This window comes from Megachile rotundata, chromosome 2, assembly GCF_050947335.1.
Source record: "Megachile rotundata isolate GNS110a chromosome 2, iyMegRotu1, whole genome shotgun sequence".
Classification (NCBI taxonomy): Eukaryota; Metazoa; Arthropoda; class Insecta; order Hymenoptera; family Megachilidae; genus Megachile; species Megachile rotundata.
The window spans coordinates 20303329-20317894 of record NC_134984.1 but is presented as its reverse complement, the minus strand read 5'-3'; the positions used below and the strand labels follow the sequence as shown (position 1 = coordinate 20317894).

Sequence of the window (14566 nt, the reverse complement as noted above, 5' to 3'; positions counted from 1 at the left end):
GTCTCGCAACGATGTTTTCCGCCGTTCTTTCATCCCACTCTGCCTCCTCTAGGGGCTCATAATCCGGGGATCATCCCTTGTTCGACATACGCAGCGCAAGAGGAAAAAGTTGCCGGTGAAACTGGATGAGAAGGAAGTATCAGCGACTACCTTGTCTATACGTTAGAAATTACATTTCCGTGATTTGGAAAATCTTTTCCTTAGAGAATACAACTGTACCGAGTACAGAGAGTTAAAAATTTGACTTGACCGATCGGGCAGTAAAAAGCTCTCGAACAGTCGATATCGAATCGGTTCGATGTCGCCTGGTTCGCGAAAAGAGAAAGGAAAAAAATTTCTCGGGCAAATATATGATTCGTTGTTTGAATTATTCATCGCGTCGCGGTAATTCCGCGATCCTCCCTTTCGGAACGTACTGCACCGAGGCCGGTGCTTAATTCAAGAGACACGTTTTGGCTCCCCGAGTGGGTCGTTAGTCGGATGCATCACGTGCGCGGATTTAAAGGGCGGATCCGCACGTAGTTGCAGTACCGGTTAGATTGCAGCGGCAGGGAAAGAGAGAGAGAAAGGAGACTGCTCGATCGCCGCGAAATGATTACGCGAGCTTTCCTGATTATTCCTCCGAATGGAGCCATCTTTCTTCCGGCGCTCGCTCGCTCCCTCTCGCGGAGAGGAGTCTTGGCGAAAACGTTTGTCTGGGGCTGGCGAGGGCTCCGGCAGAATCGCGAATCCAATTTCATTCGAGGGAGACCCCGTTCGCCACGTCGAGTTATTCGTCCTTCCACAAGCATATTTAGAGGCACTTCGATGCACTCCAATGGCGTTTTAATCTAGCAAATGCATTCCGCACGTTGGCCCGAGGCTCCTTTCTCTCTTTTTCTATTCCTCTCTCTCTCTTTCTCTCGTGTCCCAGCGCCCGCTGGTTTACGCGGCGCGAGAACTTTTTCCATCGAATTTCCGTTGCACCGTCAATGTTTGATTCATCTTGAGGATGAAATATCGCTATTTCTGCCGACGAAGCGTTTTCATGCAATCCTCAGGTATTTTGGATGCCTCGAGGTTTATTAACATCATTTTCGGTCAGTGAATTGGTCCGCGCTTTACGAGCTGCTTCGAAATTTCAGTCAGGTTTATTTCGTTCGAACTTCCAGGAATTTGGATCGAGATTAGTACTGTAGATTTTTATGCTTCTCCCTTCGTCTACCGTGTCACAAATGCCTAAACTTTTTCAATATCATAAGACTAAACACTAAAGTATTGTAAACTCGTAACCACAAATCACACCAACCAATACGCGTCGACTTCGATCAGACTTATATTCATGAATGGACTATGGATATTTATGATACATCGAATTTTACAAAATACTCGTAAATCATGTCTGTAAATCCCGCAGATTATACCTTGCAGACCTCGATATATCATAAGCATCCGCAGTCTTTTTATCAAAATGTAAATTTCTTTCAACGATGAAAACATTTTCTTCTTAAAAAGAACCAGTGGTGTATTGATTCGAATGCAAAGATTAGTAACCTCGTTGAATCGTTCGTTAAGAAAATACTAATCTTCTTTCCTCGACAAACTGTCTCTTATCTTCGGAACAATTGAACCCGTTCTATCGGTAGATCGTTTACGAATATCAGCGAACTATCTCCGGGAGAGCGGCTCTCGGACGGGAAGTTGTTCGAGAGGGTGAGATCACCCTACCTATCGGAGATCTCGTAATTAAATTCTGCATGAGCCAGTTGCGAACAACCCCGATTGTCTCGTTCTCGCAGCTTCCTCTTCGTGTGTCCTCGCAGGCGTCTGTGTCTTTTCTTAGAAAAATGTTAGGTCAGCTCCTTGGGGACGCGCGGAAGCGAACCGGGGGAGATATTCTTCTCGAGAACCTTCTTGGCGTCGATTCTGCTCGTTCTCCATCCATTTCTCCATCTTCGTTGGATCATTTTCAATTTATTTCCCTGAGCTTTTTTGCGCGAATTTCTATCTCTCTCTTCTTCCGTTTCTCCGGGAAAAAAAGTTGGAGGGAGCACCGGTTGAAACGATGTAGACAGACGCACGCAGCACGGGACAATAGGTTGGTATCGCAGCCAGGGCGCGCGGGGGTTGATTAATGAACTTCTTGCTACGAGCGATGTACGAGCGACGGGAAAAAAATTAGAGGGAGGCGGAATTGCAACGGTGCCGCGGAACTACGATCGATTAATTGGAGTTGTCGACCGTCCTGATCGTCCGCTGTTGCTGTTGCCGTTGTTTAATCGTTTTTTGATGGGGCTTCCGGACTGCTCGATCGGACGATTATGTCGAACCGTCTGATCTTTGCATCCCCGTCCCTCGGTTTATTATTCGGACCAGAGGACAGCTATCGGATGGTCATTTTGCGGGCGTCCCGATTTTAATTGGAGTCCCGAGATGCACTAAATTTGCACTCTGAGTTTTCATCGCGTTTCGTTACAAAGATGGTCACTGAATTGTACGTGTTACAATTTGCGAATTCGTAGCACAAAACACGTCTGACGCGGAGTAACTGCGTATTCTCCGACGATACTAGAATTAAGGAAGCAAAGACAAAGGATCCTAAATAACGTCCCAGATTTCCTTGGACCCTCCTCGGACGAGCGATATTCAAGCGACATTCCTTATTCTCTGTTGCAGGCTCGTAAAACAGGGGTTCCAGCGACACCGCGCGGACAAGATCGATACAGGCGATAGGATAACGTTCGAAAATCGTTCCGGCCAGGAAGCATCGTAGCTTTCCATCGTCCCTAATTGACAGGTGGAAGGGGGGGAAACCTGTACAGAGAAGGCCAGGAAAAGAAAGCACGTACATCGTAGAGAGGAGAGGGCAACGTGGGCAAAACTGGAGGGATGAGGGCAAGAGGGGGAGAGTTCGAAATTTACGAGTGAGCAGGTTTGCTTGCACGTATCCGCGGGGCAGTCGTGCACCGTAACAAACGGTCCAGCCGTAAAAGCAGCTTACGGTGGAGAACGACACCGGAAGCGGAGGACGGATATCCGCGATGCATCGAGTCAGTCGAGTCACCGAAAAATACTGAACAAGTTTTCGTCTTCCCTCTCGAGATCTTTGCAGGTCTTTGCACAGCGAAAATCGCGACATGGTCTCGAACGAGCGTGGTCGACCGGCTCGACGGAGCTTCCAGTGAAACCGGGAAGAATGTGGACGATCGGAGGCACGTATCCATGAAGGATCGAGGGTGGATCCATCGGAATCTGGCCAAATGGGTTAAAAGGAAGCGCGATGGACGGCGCGACCCCGTGCTGCTCGCAAAATGGTGATCGTGCTGCCCTCGTGGAAACGCAACAAGTGGCGATCTGTTCCTTATTCCTGAACTGTCGTCCTCGATATTATCCAAAACAGAGAATTCGATCCAGGACTCGTTGCTTTCGATCCGAAGATCCGTCGAACGAAAGTCTCCGACGAGTTACCTTCTTCTGACGGAATTCCGCGTGTTCCGACGACGAGAACAAATACTCGTCGAACCGACTCAAAGAGATAGTAGTATTCGATCGATCGGGAAATTATTCGGTTTTACGGCCGAGCTCGAGGGAGTACTAAATTCAATTCCTCGCGTTAATCTCCGGCAAAGAAGACGAACGATCGAGCTACGGAGTGGCTCTCGGAGTCAATTTCCATCCTCTCGAGCCGAAATTATTCGCGACGAGAGCCCGCGAGCATGAGCGGACCCGAGAACGGGCATACCATCTTTCGGGAGCGAGGAAAAAGATCGTCGACGTGGCTGCGAGCGAAGTTTCGCGTTCCCATGGACTGAAAGGGTAAATCTGTAGAGATTAATCTGAGAGGCATCGGTCGTCGTCGAATGAGACGATGGTGATGAAGATTTCCGCGGTCGAGGCTGGCGTTCCGTTGCTAAGCGCCGTCGGTCCGCGTTGCGTCGTCAAGCAGGCCACGGTCAAACGATGCGTCGCGGCGTTGCTGCTCGTCTCCGTCGCCAGCATATTCTACTACACGCACTACATCATCAGCAGTCCGCTGTCCAGGTAACTTCTACTTTCTTTACTCTTTAGAGGTACCAGCTATCCACCCTGAAAGTCAGCCACTTGCAGACATTAAGCTCTAATCTTTCAATCATGAAATTTCCATCCCGCATTTAATCAGAAAATACGAAACTTGCTCTATGTTCTTAAACGTCCAGCGAACCGCATTTCCAATTAATTCTGTGTTGTTCATTTACGATGCGTTGTGTGGTCCGAACCAAAAAATTCGAACAAGAAGCATAGTCGTTTCGGTCGGTAAAGCGACACAAGCTGTTAAACAAGTTTTTTTCTCGTTACGAATCGTCTTCTAAATGCTTTCTATATGCAAATAGTGGAGCAACTTACGGTATCTGGTACGATTACGTACTACTAATTTGCGAATCGATGCGATTTTATAGCGACCGCCTTCCGTTAATAACAACTTCCTGCAGATTGCAATAATCAGTTCGTTCGTGGAATAAAAACCGTTCTCTTCGGGATTTAATTCCGAGTTTGCGTGCCACAATTCCTAGCGACTGTCGCGTACCAGATTCGGTCGATCGCTCGCGGAGATTTTCGAGGCGGTATCGCGTTAATAAATTTTTCTCGTGCAATTAGCAAAAGTCTTTGTTGCGTACAAGTTGCTCGTTCATTAGGCGTAATGGGTTGCTCGGCTCGTGGCAAAGACGGCATTTTATTGCCCGAGGACACGAAATCCAACCGTCTTTACGTTTACGAATGTTTTGAGCAGCGATTTCTTTCGTTCGTAACTCGTCGATCACTATAATTAGCTTTCGAGGCGCATTATCGACGCGTCCAACGCGGGCACCGATCGATTCGAATTTTACGGAAACACGGTCGTTCGAACAACTTCAATCGAAATTGCGACCACGCCTCGCAATCGTACGCGCTAATTTCTCCGATCGTTTCAAGAGGACGAGCATGACGAGGGTAAAATCATACGTCACATTCGCAAACGAGTAATTTGCTTGCAGATAAGTGAAAGGCAGCCTCGCGTTTATGGGTGTGCCGGTTACCTCTCAACGGATCAATTAGACGACCATTTCGCTGGAATTCTTGTAATTAAATTTGCTTGCCGCTTTGACTCCGAAATCGCACTAATTCCGAATTGCAATCAATCCTTTTGATGCGCTCAAACGGCTGCTCTACCTACCAATCAAATAGCGTTTTCTTTCTGCCTTGCAAATTTCATCGGATGATGTTCCTCTCTTTGAAATTCGAAATCAATCCCATTTGATGGATGTCGAACAATTGCTCGTGATACAATACTTTTTTAATAGTACCATACGTTTTTGTCGTCCGCAAAAGGAAATTGAAAACCACGCAGAACATATTTTCTGCATGTTGGTCAAAATTCAATTCGAAGAAGAAGAAAGGCAATTCGCGGAGCTCATCTCGCGAGGCCCGTTAATGGGAGGAACGTGGTTTCGAACGAGTTAATTCGGGAACGAACGCAAGCATCGGGGACTAAAGCGCGAAGGCGTTCGTCTCGATTCGATACAGACCTAATCTCGTTCGGGCGGATAACCCCCCAAGGCAGTGACCCCGTGAACACCGATTGCAACCCCCGAGTACACTCGTCTCTCCCTTGAAACTCGACGTTATTTCGTGGTGGCGTAATTACGTAACGGCAAATTGTTGCTGGCAGTTGCTTGACTGCGCGGTTTCCTCAGGGACCTATATCTTAATTGCACGGTAATATAGCGGACCTGCTGGACTGGCTTTGATGTTAATTACTCGTTGGACAATATTTGCAAACGCTCGCATCATACCGCTGTTTCGTTCTGCCCTGCATAGTTCGATCTCGATTCGTATCGATCTGGAAGAACAAATTCGATTACCCGTACACATGTTCTTCGGCTGAATATAACCTTGTGCTACAAGAGCAGAGAATTATATTTTAAATTATCTGTAATTTGTGGTACCGTATCGGATAAGTTACATTCGAAATTCAGTTACGATTATATAAAAAACCTGCAAATGTTGCTAACTATTTGCCATGATTCAAATATTAAATTTGGTATACATTTATTAAATTACATACGTGCCATTCTGTTCTATAACCTTTCTTCATCTTTCATGCAACTTGAGAATTCTTTCCAGAACGTCTCAGGTTCTTCAGCGAAAAATTTTTCTAAATAAATTTTCACGCCGCCTGCCGAAAATCGGCACGAACTTTCCGGACAACCCAATAAAGAACACATCTGTTAATCGAAGAATGTTCTGTGCAAACACGAAGCGGTAGAGGTGTAGGTATAAGATGGACACGTTTGCGAAAGATTCATTCAGTTTCAATTTCCATGGATCCAAAAAGCTGTTAATCCGATTGGCAGGCAGATGGATCGCGTTAACCGATATCTTCGAATTCCGATAATTGGCCTCCTTCGCTCCGTCCAAGCTGTAGGTGCACGCGCTTTCCTGTTAATTGATATACTGCTTTGCTTCGGCACGGATCAATCTTAATAGATAACCTATGACCGTTCTACAAGCAATTGTAGGTTCGCAGTAAACCATCGTCAATCACGAAACCTAATACTCTCGCGTGGACATTGACATGTAATTTCGCATCGACGTTGCCAGACCACGAATCTGTCCATATTGCCTTCGTGCCAAAGCCTCGAGAAACGATGCAATATTCTGTATACCACTGTTCGAGTTTCGATTTAGCCAAGCAGAAAATCGACGGAACTTTGTCTTATTAATCTGAAACCATCGAGAATGTTTACTGCCAGCAAACCTCGTGCTTCAAGGGGGGATCCTGCTTTAGGAGCCCTAAAAAGAGCGTTTTTTAGGGAATTTTTTTAGGACAGAAAAAAAGGTGACCCTAGTGAACTATTTAGATTATTTTACTACATGTTTGAACAAGAAAAAAAGAATTTTTGTACAGAAAAATATTCGAACGCAGCCGATTTTTATGCACATCTGTGCAACGCCTTTCAATTGCAGTCTCCAATCGGCGGGAAAGATGCAGTTCGTAATTTTCGTCTGAAATTAAAAAACCAAAGAGAATTCTAATTTTCGTAGTCTTTCCTTCTATTTCCTTCTAAGTTTGGCAATTCAGAAATTAAAAAGTTGAAGTAGTTGGTAGACTAAAACCTACGATTCCAAAATTTAGAAATTAAAATGTTATAAAATTTAGGAGTAGTCGCAACTTCTTCAGCTTTCGAATGTAATGTAAGATAAAATGATTTGAAGGGGTTAACGATGAGCGCACGGTGTCCACGTTGCGAGCACGCCTTATATCGAGAGGAGCGAAGCGCATCGCGGCCGTGGGAGGCGAAATGTGGCCGGATGTTTGTCGCACGCCCAATCAGCGCCAATTCAGCCTTCTCCTCTCTTTTGCTGGCCTTACATCGGCGCTAAGCTGTGGTTGCAGACTCATGTCTTCCCTTCCTCTTTTGCCTGCCACGCGTCTTTCGCATGACGCATCCTTCTCGAAATCTGGTTTGCTCGCTGCGAAAAGAAAGCTTCCTAACCAAATTTGGCACTTCATCGAAATTTCATTTCGGATAGACAATCATTTCGATGCTCATTTGAACAGCAAAAAAGTTAAGAAATTTATAAAAGGAAATTTCACGTTGTAACTTAATACTTTGCTGATTTTTTATTTCCGAGTGTTGCGTTAGAGTTCTGGTGCTTGAGTACACCCTACTTCGGAGCAAACATGACCCCTGCTTGTTTGGTCTCGGGCGTGTTCTAACTTTTGTCGTATACTCGTGACAGAATTATGGATGAGCACTTTCAAACTTCTAAGCATATCTATCCCTATCGTGCAATTTTTGTTCTCCTCTTTACCCCGGGTTTTCTCTTTTTCGTCCTTCCTTCTAGTTGCAGTCGCTCGTATATTTCCTGCTTGTCGGTTCGCTGATTACGTTTACCGATTACAGAAAATCTCGAATATGCGCTTTCGCAGAAATTAACTTTTAAGACCCGCAGCACGCGAGCAATTTTTTCCACGCGATTCCGCTGTGATCATACATCTTTCTTTTCGCAAAGCAACGAAGACGTATGATCGCATATCACTCGGAAAAAACTTGCACCTGACATAATCCTCTAACAATAAGTATCGCGGTCAGAATGTGTTACGATATAGCCGTCCGAGTTTTAACAGCGACATTGAATCTTCCGCTCCGTCGGAATCTTGAATCGTGTCCAGAAATGTAGAAAGATTCGAATTGGAAGTTTCAGAGAGGCGAGAGGTGCAACGTCAAATTTGCACGGCGAAGATCACGCGTTAATTTCATTCGACGAGGTTGCGACGACAGTTTTATAACGAGCGTGGTACGGTATGCACGCTCGGGGCGCGGGAAACTTGGAAAAGTTGAAAATTTCGGGAAGCTCGGTCTTACCAGCCGCAAGTTTACATAACTCGATATTACCTTGACAAGACGGATGTTCGGAATAATCAAACTTCTACCGACGAACAAACGCGATGAATAATGTATCCTGGATGCACGCGTGTGCTCGCCCGATTTCTAATACGCTTTCGATGATGAGTATTGCCGCGAACTGTCGAGCCATTTTCTATGCATTTCCGGTTACGCTGAAATCGTTATAAATTTTAAGGTACGTGAGTTATGATACTTGCAGACACTTTGGGTGAAGCTTTGAATATTTCAAAAAGAGCTCTTTGATTCTGGAGTTGCATTAATTCTTTGCGCTCGAGGGGTGACTCTCAGTCACCATTTTATTTAGTACAATAATTTGAAATGAGCATTTTTTAACTGATTCTATAATATGACACGTGTGATGTATGAACATAGAGAAATAATAGTGGAAATTATTAGTAGAGGAATAATAACCTCAAGGGAATTCATTTAACCCTTTGCGCTCGAGAGGCGCCATTCGATTTAATACAATAATTTAAAAGAAGCATTATTTAATTAATTCTATAATAGTGCTTATGTGATGTATAAACATAGTGAAATAGACAATAGTGGAAATTATTAGTAGAGAAATAATGACTTCAAAAGAAGTCATTTAACATTTTAATTAATATTTTAAAGTTGCTGTTTGCAAACAGTAAAATTATCTTCGAGTGCAAAGGGTTACTTTTTTAATTAAGTTTTAAAGTTGCTGTTTAAGTTTTAGACTTTGCAAGTAGTCACATTATGTTCAAGCGCAAAGGGTTAAAATAAACTCATGCACTTCTGTGTTTCAATAAACATAAACTTGAATAAAATTGCAGGAAAAATACTCGATATTGTTGACAAATTGAAGAAATTTGTAATTTTAAGAATATGGCGTCAATATATTTCATCTGTCCAATTTTATGATAATAAAGTGTGCATATATTCGGTAGTATATGAAGCTTTATTACAGGATAAAATATCGCGTCTAAAATAATAGAGGCGGGTAGAATTCCCAAGTGTACTTCCGCCCACGTAAAACACGCGTGCACGAACGTCACAAGAAGGTAATAAAAAGCAACAGGACCGAATATTGCGCGCCAAACTGCGCAGACACGTTTTTCCCCGGGGTGTAATTGCGAGTCGATTCCGTCTGCGAAACGCGCGCTGGAATGTCGGTCTAGGATCGCGAGGAACTCGTCTTTCGAGAAGCAGAACACGGAAAAACGCACTGATTTCGAGCTGGATGGATTCCTTACGTGGAACATGTTCATCGGAAGAAGTGTGTACAGCGTATTTTACCCCTCGAAGGGTGACTCGTCTTTCTGTACACGAAGTACCACACCATACCGACCTTTCTATTTGAAAATTTGTTATAAAATTACTCTCTAAAATTGATCTTGTTTAAAATTGTTTTATGAAATTCCTTATTTAGGATGTTATTTAAAATTGTTTTATAAAATCCCTTATGTAGGATGTTGTTTAAAATTGATTGATAAAATCCCTTATTTAGGATGTTGTTTAAAATTGTTTTATAAAATCCCTTATTTAGGATCTTATTTAAAATTGTTTTATAAAATCCCTTATTTAGGATGCTATTTAAAATTGATTTATAAAATCCCTTATTTAGGATGTTGTTTAAAATTGATTTATAAAATACTTTATTTAGGATGTTATTTAAAATTGATTTATAAAATACTTTATTTAGGATCTTATTTAAAATTGTTTTATAAAATCCCTTATTTAGGATGTTATTTAAAATTGTTTTATAAAATCCCTTATTTAGGATCTTATTTAAAATTGTTTTATAAAATTCCTTATTTAGAATGTTGTTTAAAATTGATTTATAAAATACTTTATTTAGGATGTTATTTAAAATTGATTTATAAAATACTTTATTTAGGATGTTATTTAAAATTGTTTTATAAAATCCCTTATTTAGGATCTTATTTAAAATTGTTTTATAAAATCCCTTATTTAGGATCTTATTTAAAATTGTTTTATAAAATTCCTTATTTAGGATGTTGTTTAAAATTGATTTATAAAATACTTTATTTAGGATGTTATTTAAAATTGATTTATAAAATACTTTATTTAGGATGCTATTTAAAATTGATTTATAAAATCCCTTATTTAGGATCTTATTTAAAATTGTTTTATAAAATTCCTTATTTAGGATGTTGTTTAAAATTGATTTATAAAATACTTTATTTAGGATGTTATTTAAAATTGATTTATAAAATACTTTATTTAGGATGTTATTTAAAATTCTTTTATAAAATCCCTTATTTAGGATGTTATTTAAAATTGTTTTATAAAATCCCTTATTTACTCTCTACGTGGAATTAATTGGTCAGGGTGCAGGAATTTTGTCGGGCTTCGTTTTGCAATAATATTCTGTTAAAGTAATCAAAACTGAAAATATTGCGCCAATGAAAATTGATACATTTAGTCATACACGCTATAGTATGATAGATCATTTTTTCGTTCGATGTTTTAATTAGAGAAGACCACCTCTGGTGCCGCTGCAATATATGAAAGTTTCATGCAGCGAACGCCGGCTACCGGAAATTATTATGAGTGTTATTACCCGATAGCGATGTATCGATCCGTTTTTCCTATCCCGTACAATCATTCTTAGCACGAGAGATACACAATAGGTACACTCCTTCGCAGGATATTAGATTGCTGGAAGAGCAAACTCCGAATTCGTGAAACTTCCAGAAATTATGTTTGTACTGAAAGACAAAGCTTGTGGATTTTATCGTCTCTCGAGCACCGTATCTTTCGCTATTGCTTCTCGCGAATTCATAATTTTTCATTGCTACTCTTCTAATATTAGACAATTCGATACGAAGAAAAGCAGACTTTCAATACCCGATAATGTAGTACTTTTTTAAAAGTACTTCAACGAATATCGACAAAGTTAGGAAGCGATCGGTTTAAGTAGATTAGTATTACAGTAAAATGGTTGAAAGAAGTCGCGCCGCAAAAATTCCAACTTTCCGAGCTTCCATTTCTGTTTTCGATCCGGTCGCGTCAGAACTGTAATTACGGAGTAACTTCGGGTCACTTTCAAACTCGGATTTTGAATCGGGGGAACTTGTTCGACTCGGAATCTTGTAACTTGGTGTCTGAAAACTCTCGAACGAGACCGTTTTCGATCTCGTGCCGTGTCTCACCAGCTGCTCGAGCGGTTTCTTATGACTCGATCAAAGTTCCCCACTCGGTCAAACACCGAGGTGTTTGTCCGCTGAATAAAGGATATCGGTCGTGCAAGTATAATTTGACGGTCGGACGCATTCTATTTCGTTGCTTTGACGACACATGCGGGACACGAGGCTAATTTCGTCGATCCTGAAGTCTCTTCGGACCGGCAACGCTGCCTGGCCAATGTTAACTCGTAACTCTCATCGATTCCGGTGTAAATATACCCGGGCCATGTATACCAGCGTGCAGGATTTCCGTTACGTTAGGTATACCGCGTGTAACACGAATCGCCACGAGAAACAACCGTACAAAGGGAATGCCAGTAGATACAGGACCCGTTGATCCTAGAATAGGCGAAACGCAGTTTCAAACGGGAAGGAGATAACCCTCTCGAAGAATTAATAGCCGCGTTCGAATGATAAAACGCTATTAGCATCCGCTGTAAATTCTCCCACCTTTCGATTCTCTACCTTTTTAATTTTACGAAGATACTGCGAATGTTCGATGTGTTCTAAATTTCGGACAGTCGCATATTGTCCTGTATAATAACTTTCGATTATTGTAGCTGTATTCGTAGTTGTATGAATACAATTATTAACAGAAACATCTCTAAATTGGAATATTAATATCTGAAGTTATTAAGTTATCAAACTGATACACTTTCGCGCAACAGAATGTACCATTGAACTTTGACGAACTCGATGAATTATCCGAATGGACACGGTCAAAGGTGTCACGCTCGATCTTTGCGGAATTAGATGTTCGGCGACAGTGGACCGATGGAATCTGGCGAATTCCATCGACTCGACAAAGAAGCATTCATCATGCACCGATGCACGAACAGATGGTGTGTCGTTCTAACTGGAGCAGGGTATTTTGCTTGGAACGATGGACACATCGCTGATAACGTGCCACGACTAGCAGCGGATGAATCGCCGGAAAAATTGTCCGGTCACCGAGTCCGGCAGATAGAGGATCCCAGTGTCTGTTAATAAAGCTCTTGATAACGCCGCTCCGAGGGAAAAAGGACGAGGAAATTGTCCGGTCAGGCGATTGAAGAAAATTCGACATCCACTAAAAGGAGACTCGGGGAACTGAAAGGGTTTCCATCGATCGGTTCGAAGAAGAATTCGCGAGAAAGCGAACAATTCGTATCGATAATGATTGTGAAAGGACGGACATTGTGTAGAGAAGATACGAAATGATAGAGATGGTCTTATGCCATTTTATTTTATTTCTTTATAGATATATCGAGATTGCTGGGTTTCTATACGGAAAATGGCGATTAGGGCAAAATCTCATCGTACATCGGGGACATTTACCACGTGAATGGAATAAATTTTCAAATTAGGGTCACGTACAATTTCAATTATCTACGAGTTGAACGCGTTTGGAAATTTTTACCGATGTAATAGTCTTGTCAGGATGAATAAAATAAGGCGTATACTCGTAATAAACGGTTAATAAGCTGTATATATATTTTAATAAAGAAAAAGTAACGGAAGGTGATGTGCACGATGTCGTAACACGTTTTAATCGAATGTCTTTTTTCTCACCGTAATTGCCGCCAACAACGTCGATGACAACTGCCGATCGTCGCTCGGAATTTCGGTTGGCCTCGATGCCCGCCACCGATCACGCCATAACACAATATATATCATGCACAACATACATTACATACAATGTAACAACCTAATGCGCAATACCGTATTCTTTTACACCGACTAATCGTTTAGTTTCCGGTATCGTATCGCATAAAAATTCCTATTATAAACGAATGAGTAAGGAGTCCTTGAAACATTGCAGACCCGATAAATTTAATATACTCGCTATCTGACACCATTCGCGATGCAACACGAGACTTGATAGCAAAACTGCAGTAGTCGCATCCGCCGGATCTTCGAGGTTCGCGGTGATCATAATATATATTTGTGCAACTGCAATTCTGGTACGTTGCGTGCGTGATACTTCTATCTTCTGGTAGTCGTATGGCATCGCTCTAAAAACTGCTCGTAACTCAAAACTTATGCGAGTCGTAACTCTTCCAACGTTCGAAACGACAGAAATTTCAATTTCTAAATTTGACGTTGCATTTCCAATTTCACTTCGGTTACATCGATGCTAAATTTCAGAAATGCGTATAAAATTTTAAAGGCTCGAGCATAGCCGAGGACCTCTAAATATACCAAAGACCGGTACTAAACTCTTAAATAACGGTCCATAAAAGCTATCATCGCGTTATCGCTCCCAGACATCAAAAGCTTTTATATCTCTAGAAATACTATCCACAATCGTACCCGCAACACCGATCGATCATAAAAAAAAACTATCTCCGACGATCCCGGTCGATGATGGCCGGTAAAAGTTCGACTGTTATAAATTTCCGGCGAAATCGGCGCATCCGTGGATCGGTATAACTCGTTTACGAGAAACGCGACATCCCTTGCACAATGCTAGTTTCTTAACAATAGAGGAAGCTCGCGATCGAGAGGTTTCTTCCTTGGAAAATCCACGATGGTGTAATCCGAGCGGGCAGCGGCGTATCTGCCGGTCATAAATATTTCGTACAATGGTAACGATGTATCCCGCTGGCTTCGGCCACGGATTTTTCCCCTTTCAAAATCGGCTGCCTTTTCGGACGTCGCTGATGAATGAGTTATCCGAATGAGACATAAGTTTAAAAGTTATCAAAGAAGTTGAAAATTTATTAAATTCCAAATAAATATTGGGACTAAATAGAAACTTAATGAATTTCACCAACTAGTTCAATTTTCGCTTTTGGGCAAATTTTTAGAACGTCTCTAATTTTTTTAACCGACTTCGAAAAAGGAGGAGGTTACTCAAATCGATCAGTATATTTTTTTCATCAGTGCTAAAAAGGTTATTCTCTTGAAATAACGAAGGAAGGGGCGCAGTATCGATACAGAATGCGGAAGGAAACTGAAGGGACAGATTCAGATGGCAAAGAGCAGAATGGAAGCCAATAATTC

The 14566-nt window shown here is 41.8% G+C and overlaps 1 protein-coding gene across 3 annotated transcripts in view; it reads left to right on the top strand.

Moving 5' to 3' along the window:
• Positions 1–14566, top strand: part of sfl (N-deacetylase and N-sulfotransferase sfl) — a 131658-nt gene that overhangs the window by 46690 nt on the left and 70402 nt on the right. For 2 of the 3 annotated variants that reach the window (XM_076542246.1, XM_076542245.1), the window contains exon 2: positions 2656–4020. The exons of the other annotated variant lie outside the window; for it this stretch is intronic. In XM_076542246.1, coding sequence (XP_076398361.1) covers positions 3848–4020 — 173 coding nt within the window. In that variant the 5' untranslated portion in view covers positions 2656–3847. The remainder of the gene's footprint in view (positions 1–2655; positions 4021–14566) is intronic. 3 annotated transcript variants of the gene reach the window in all.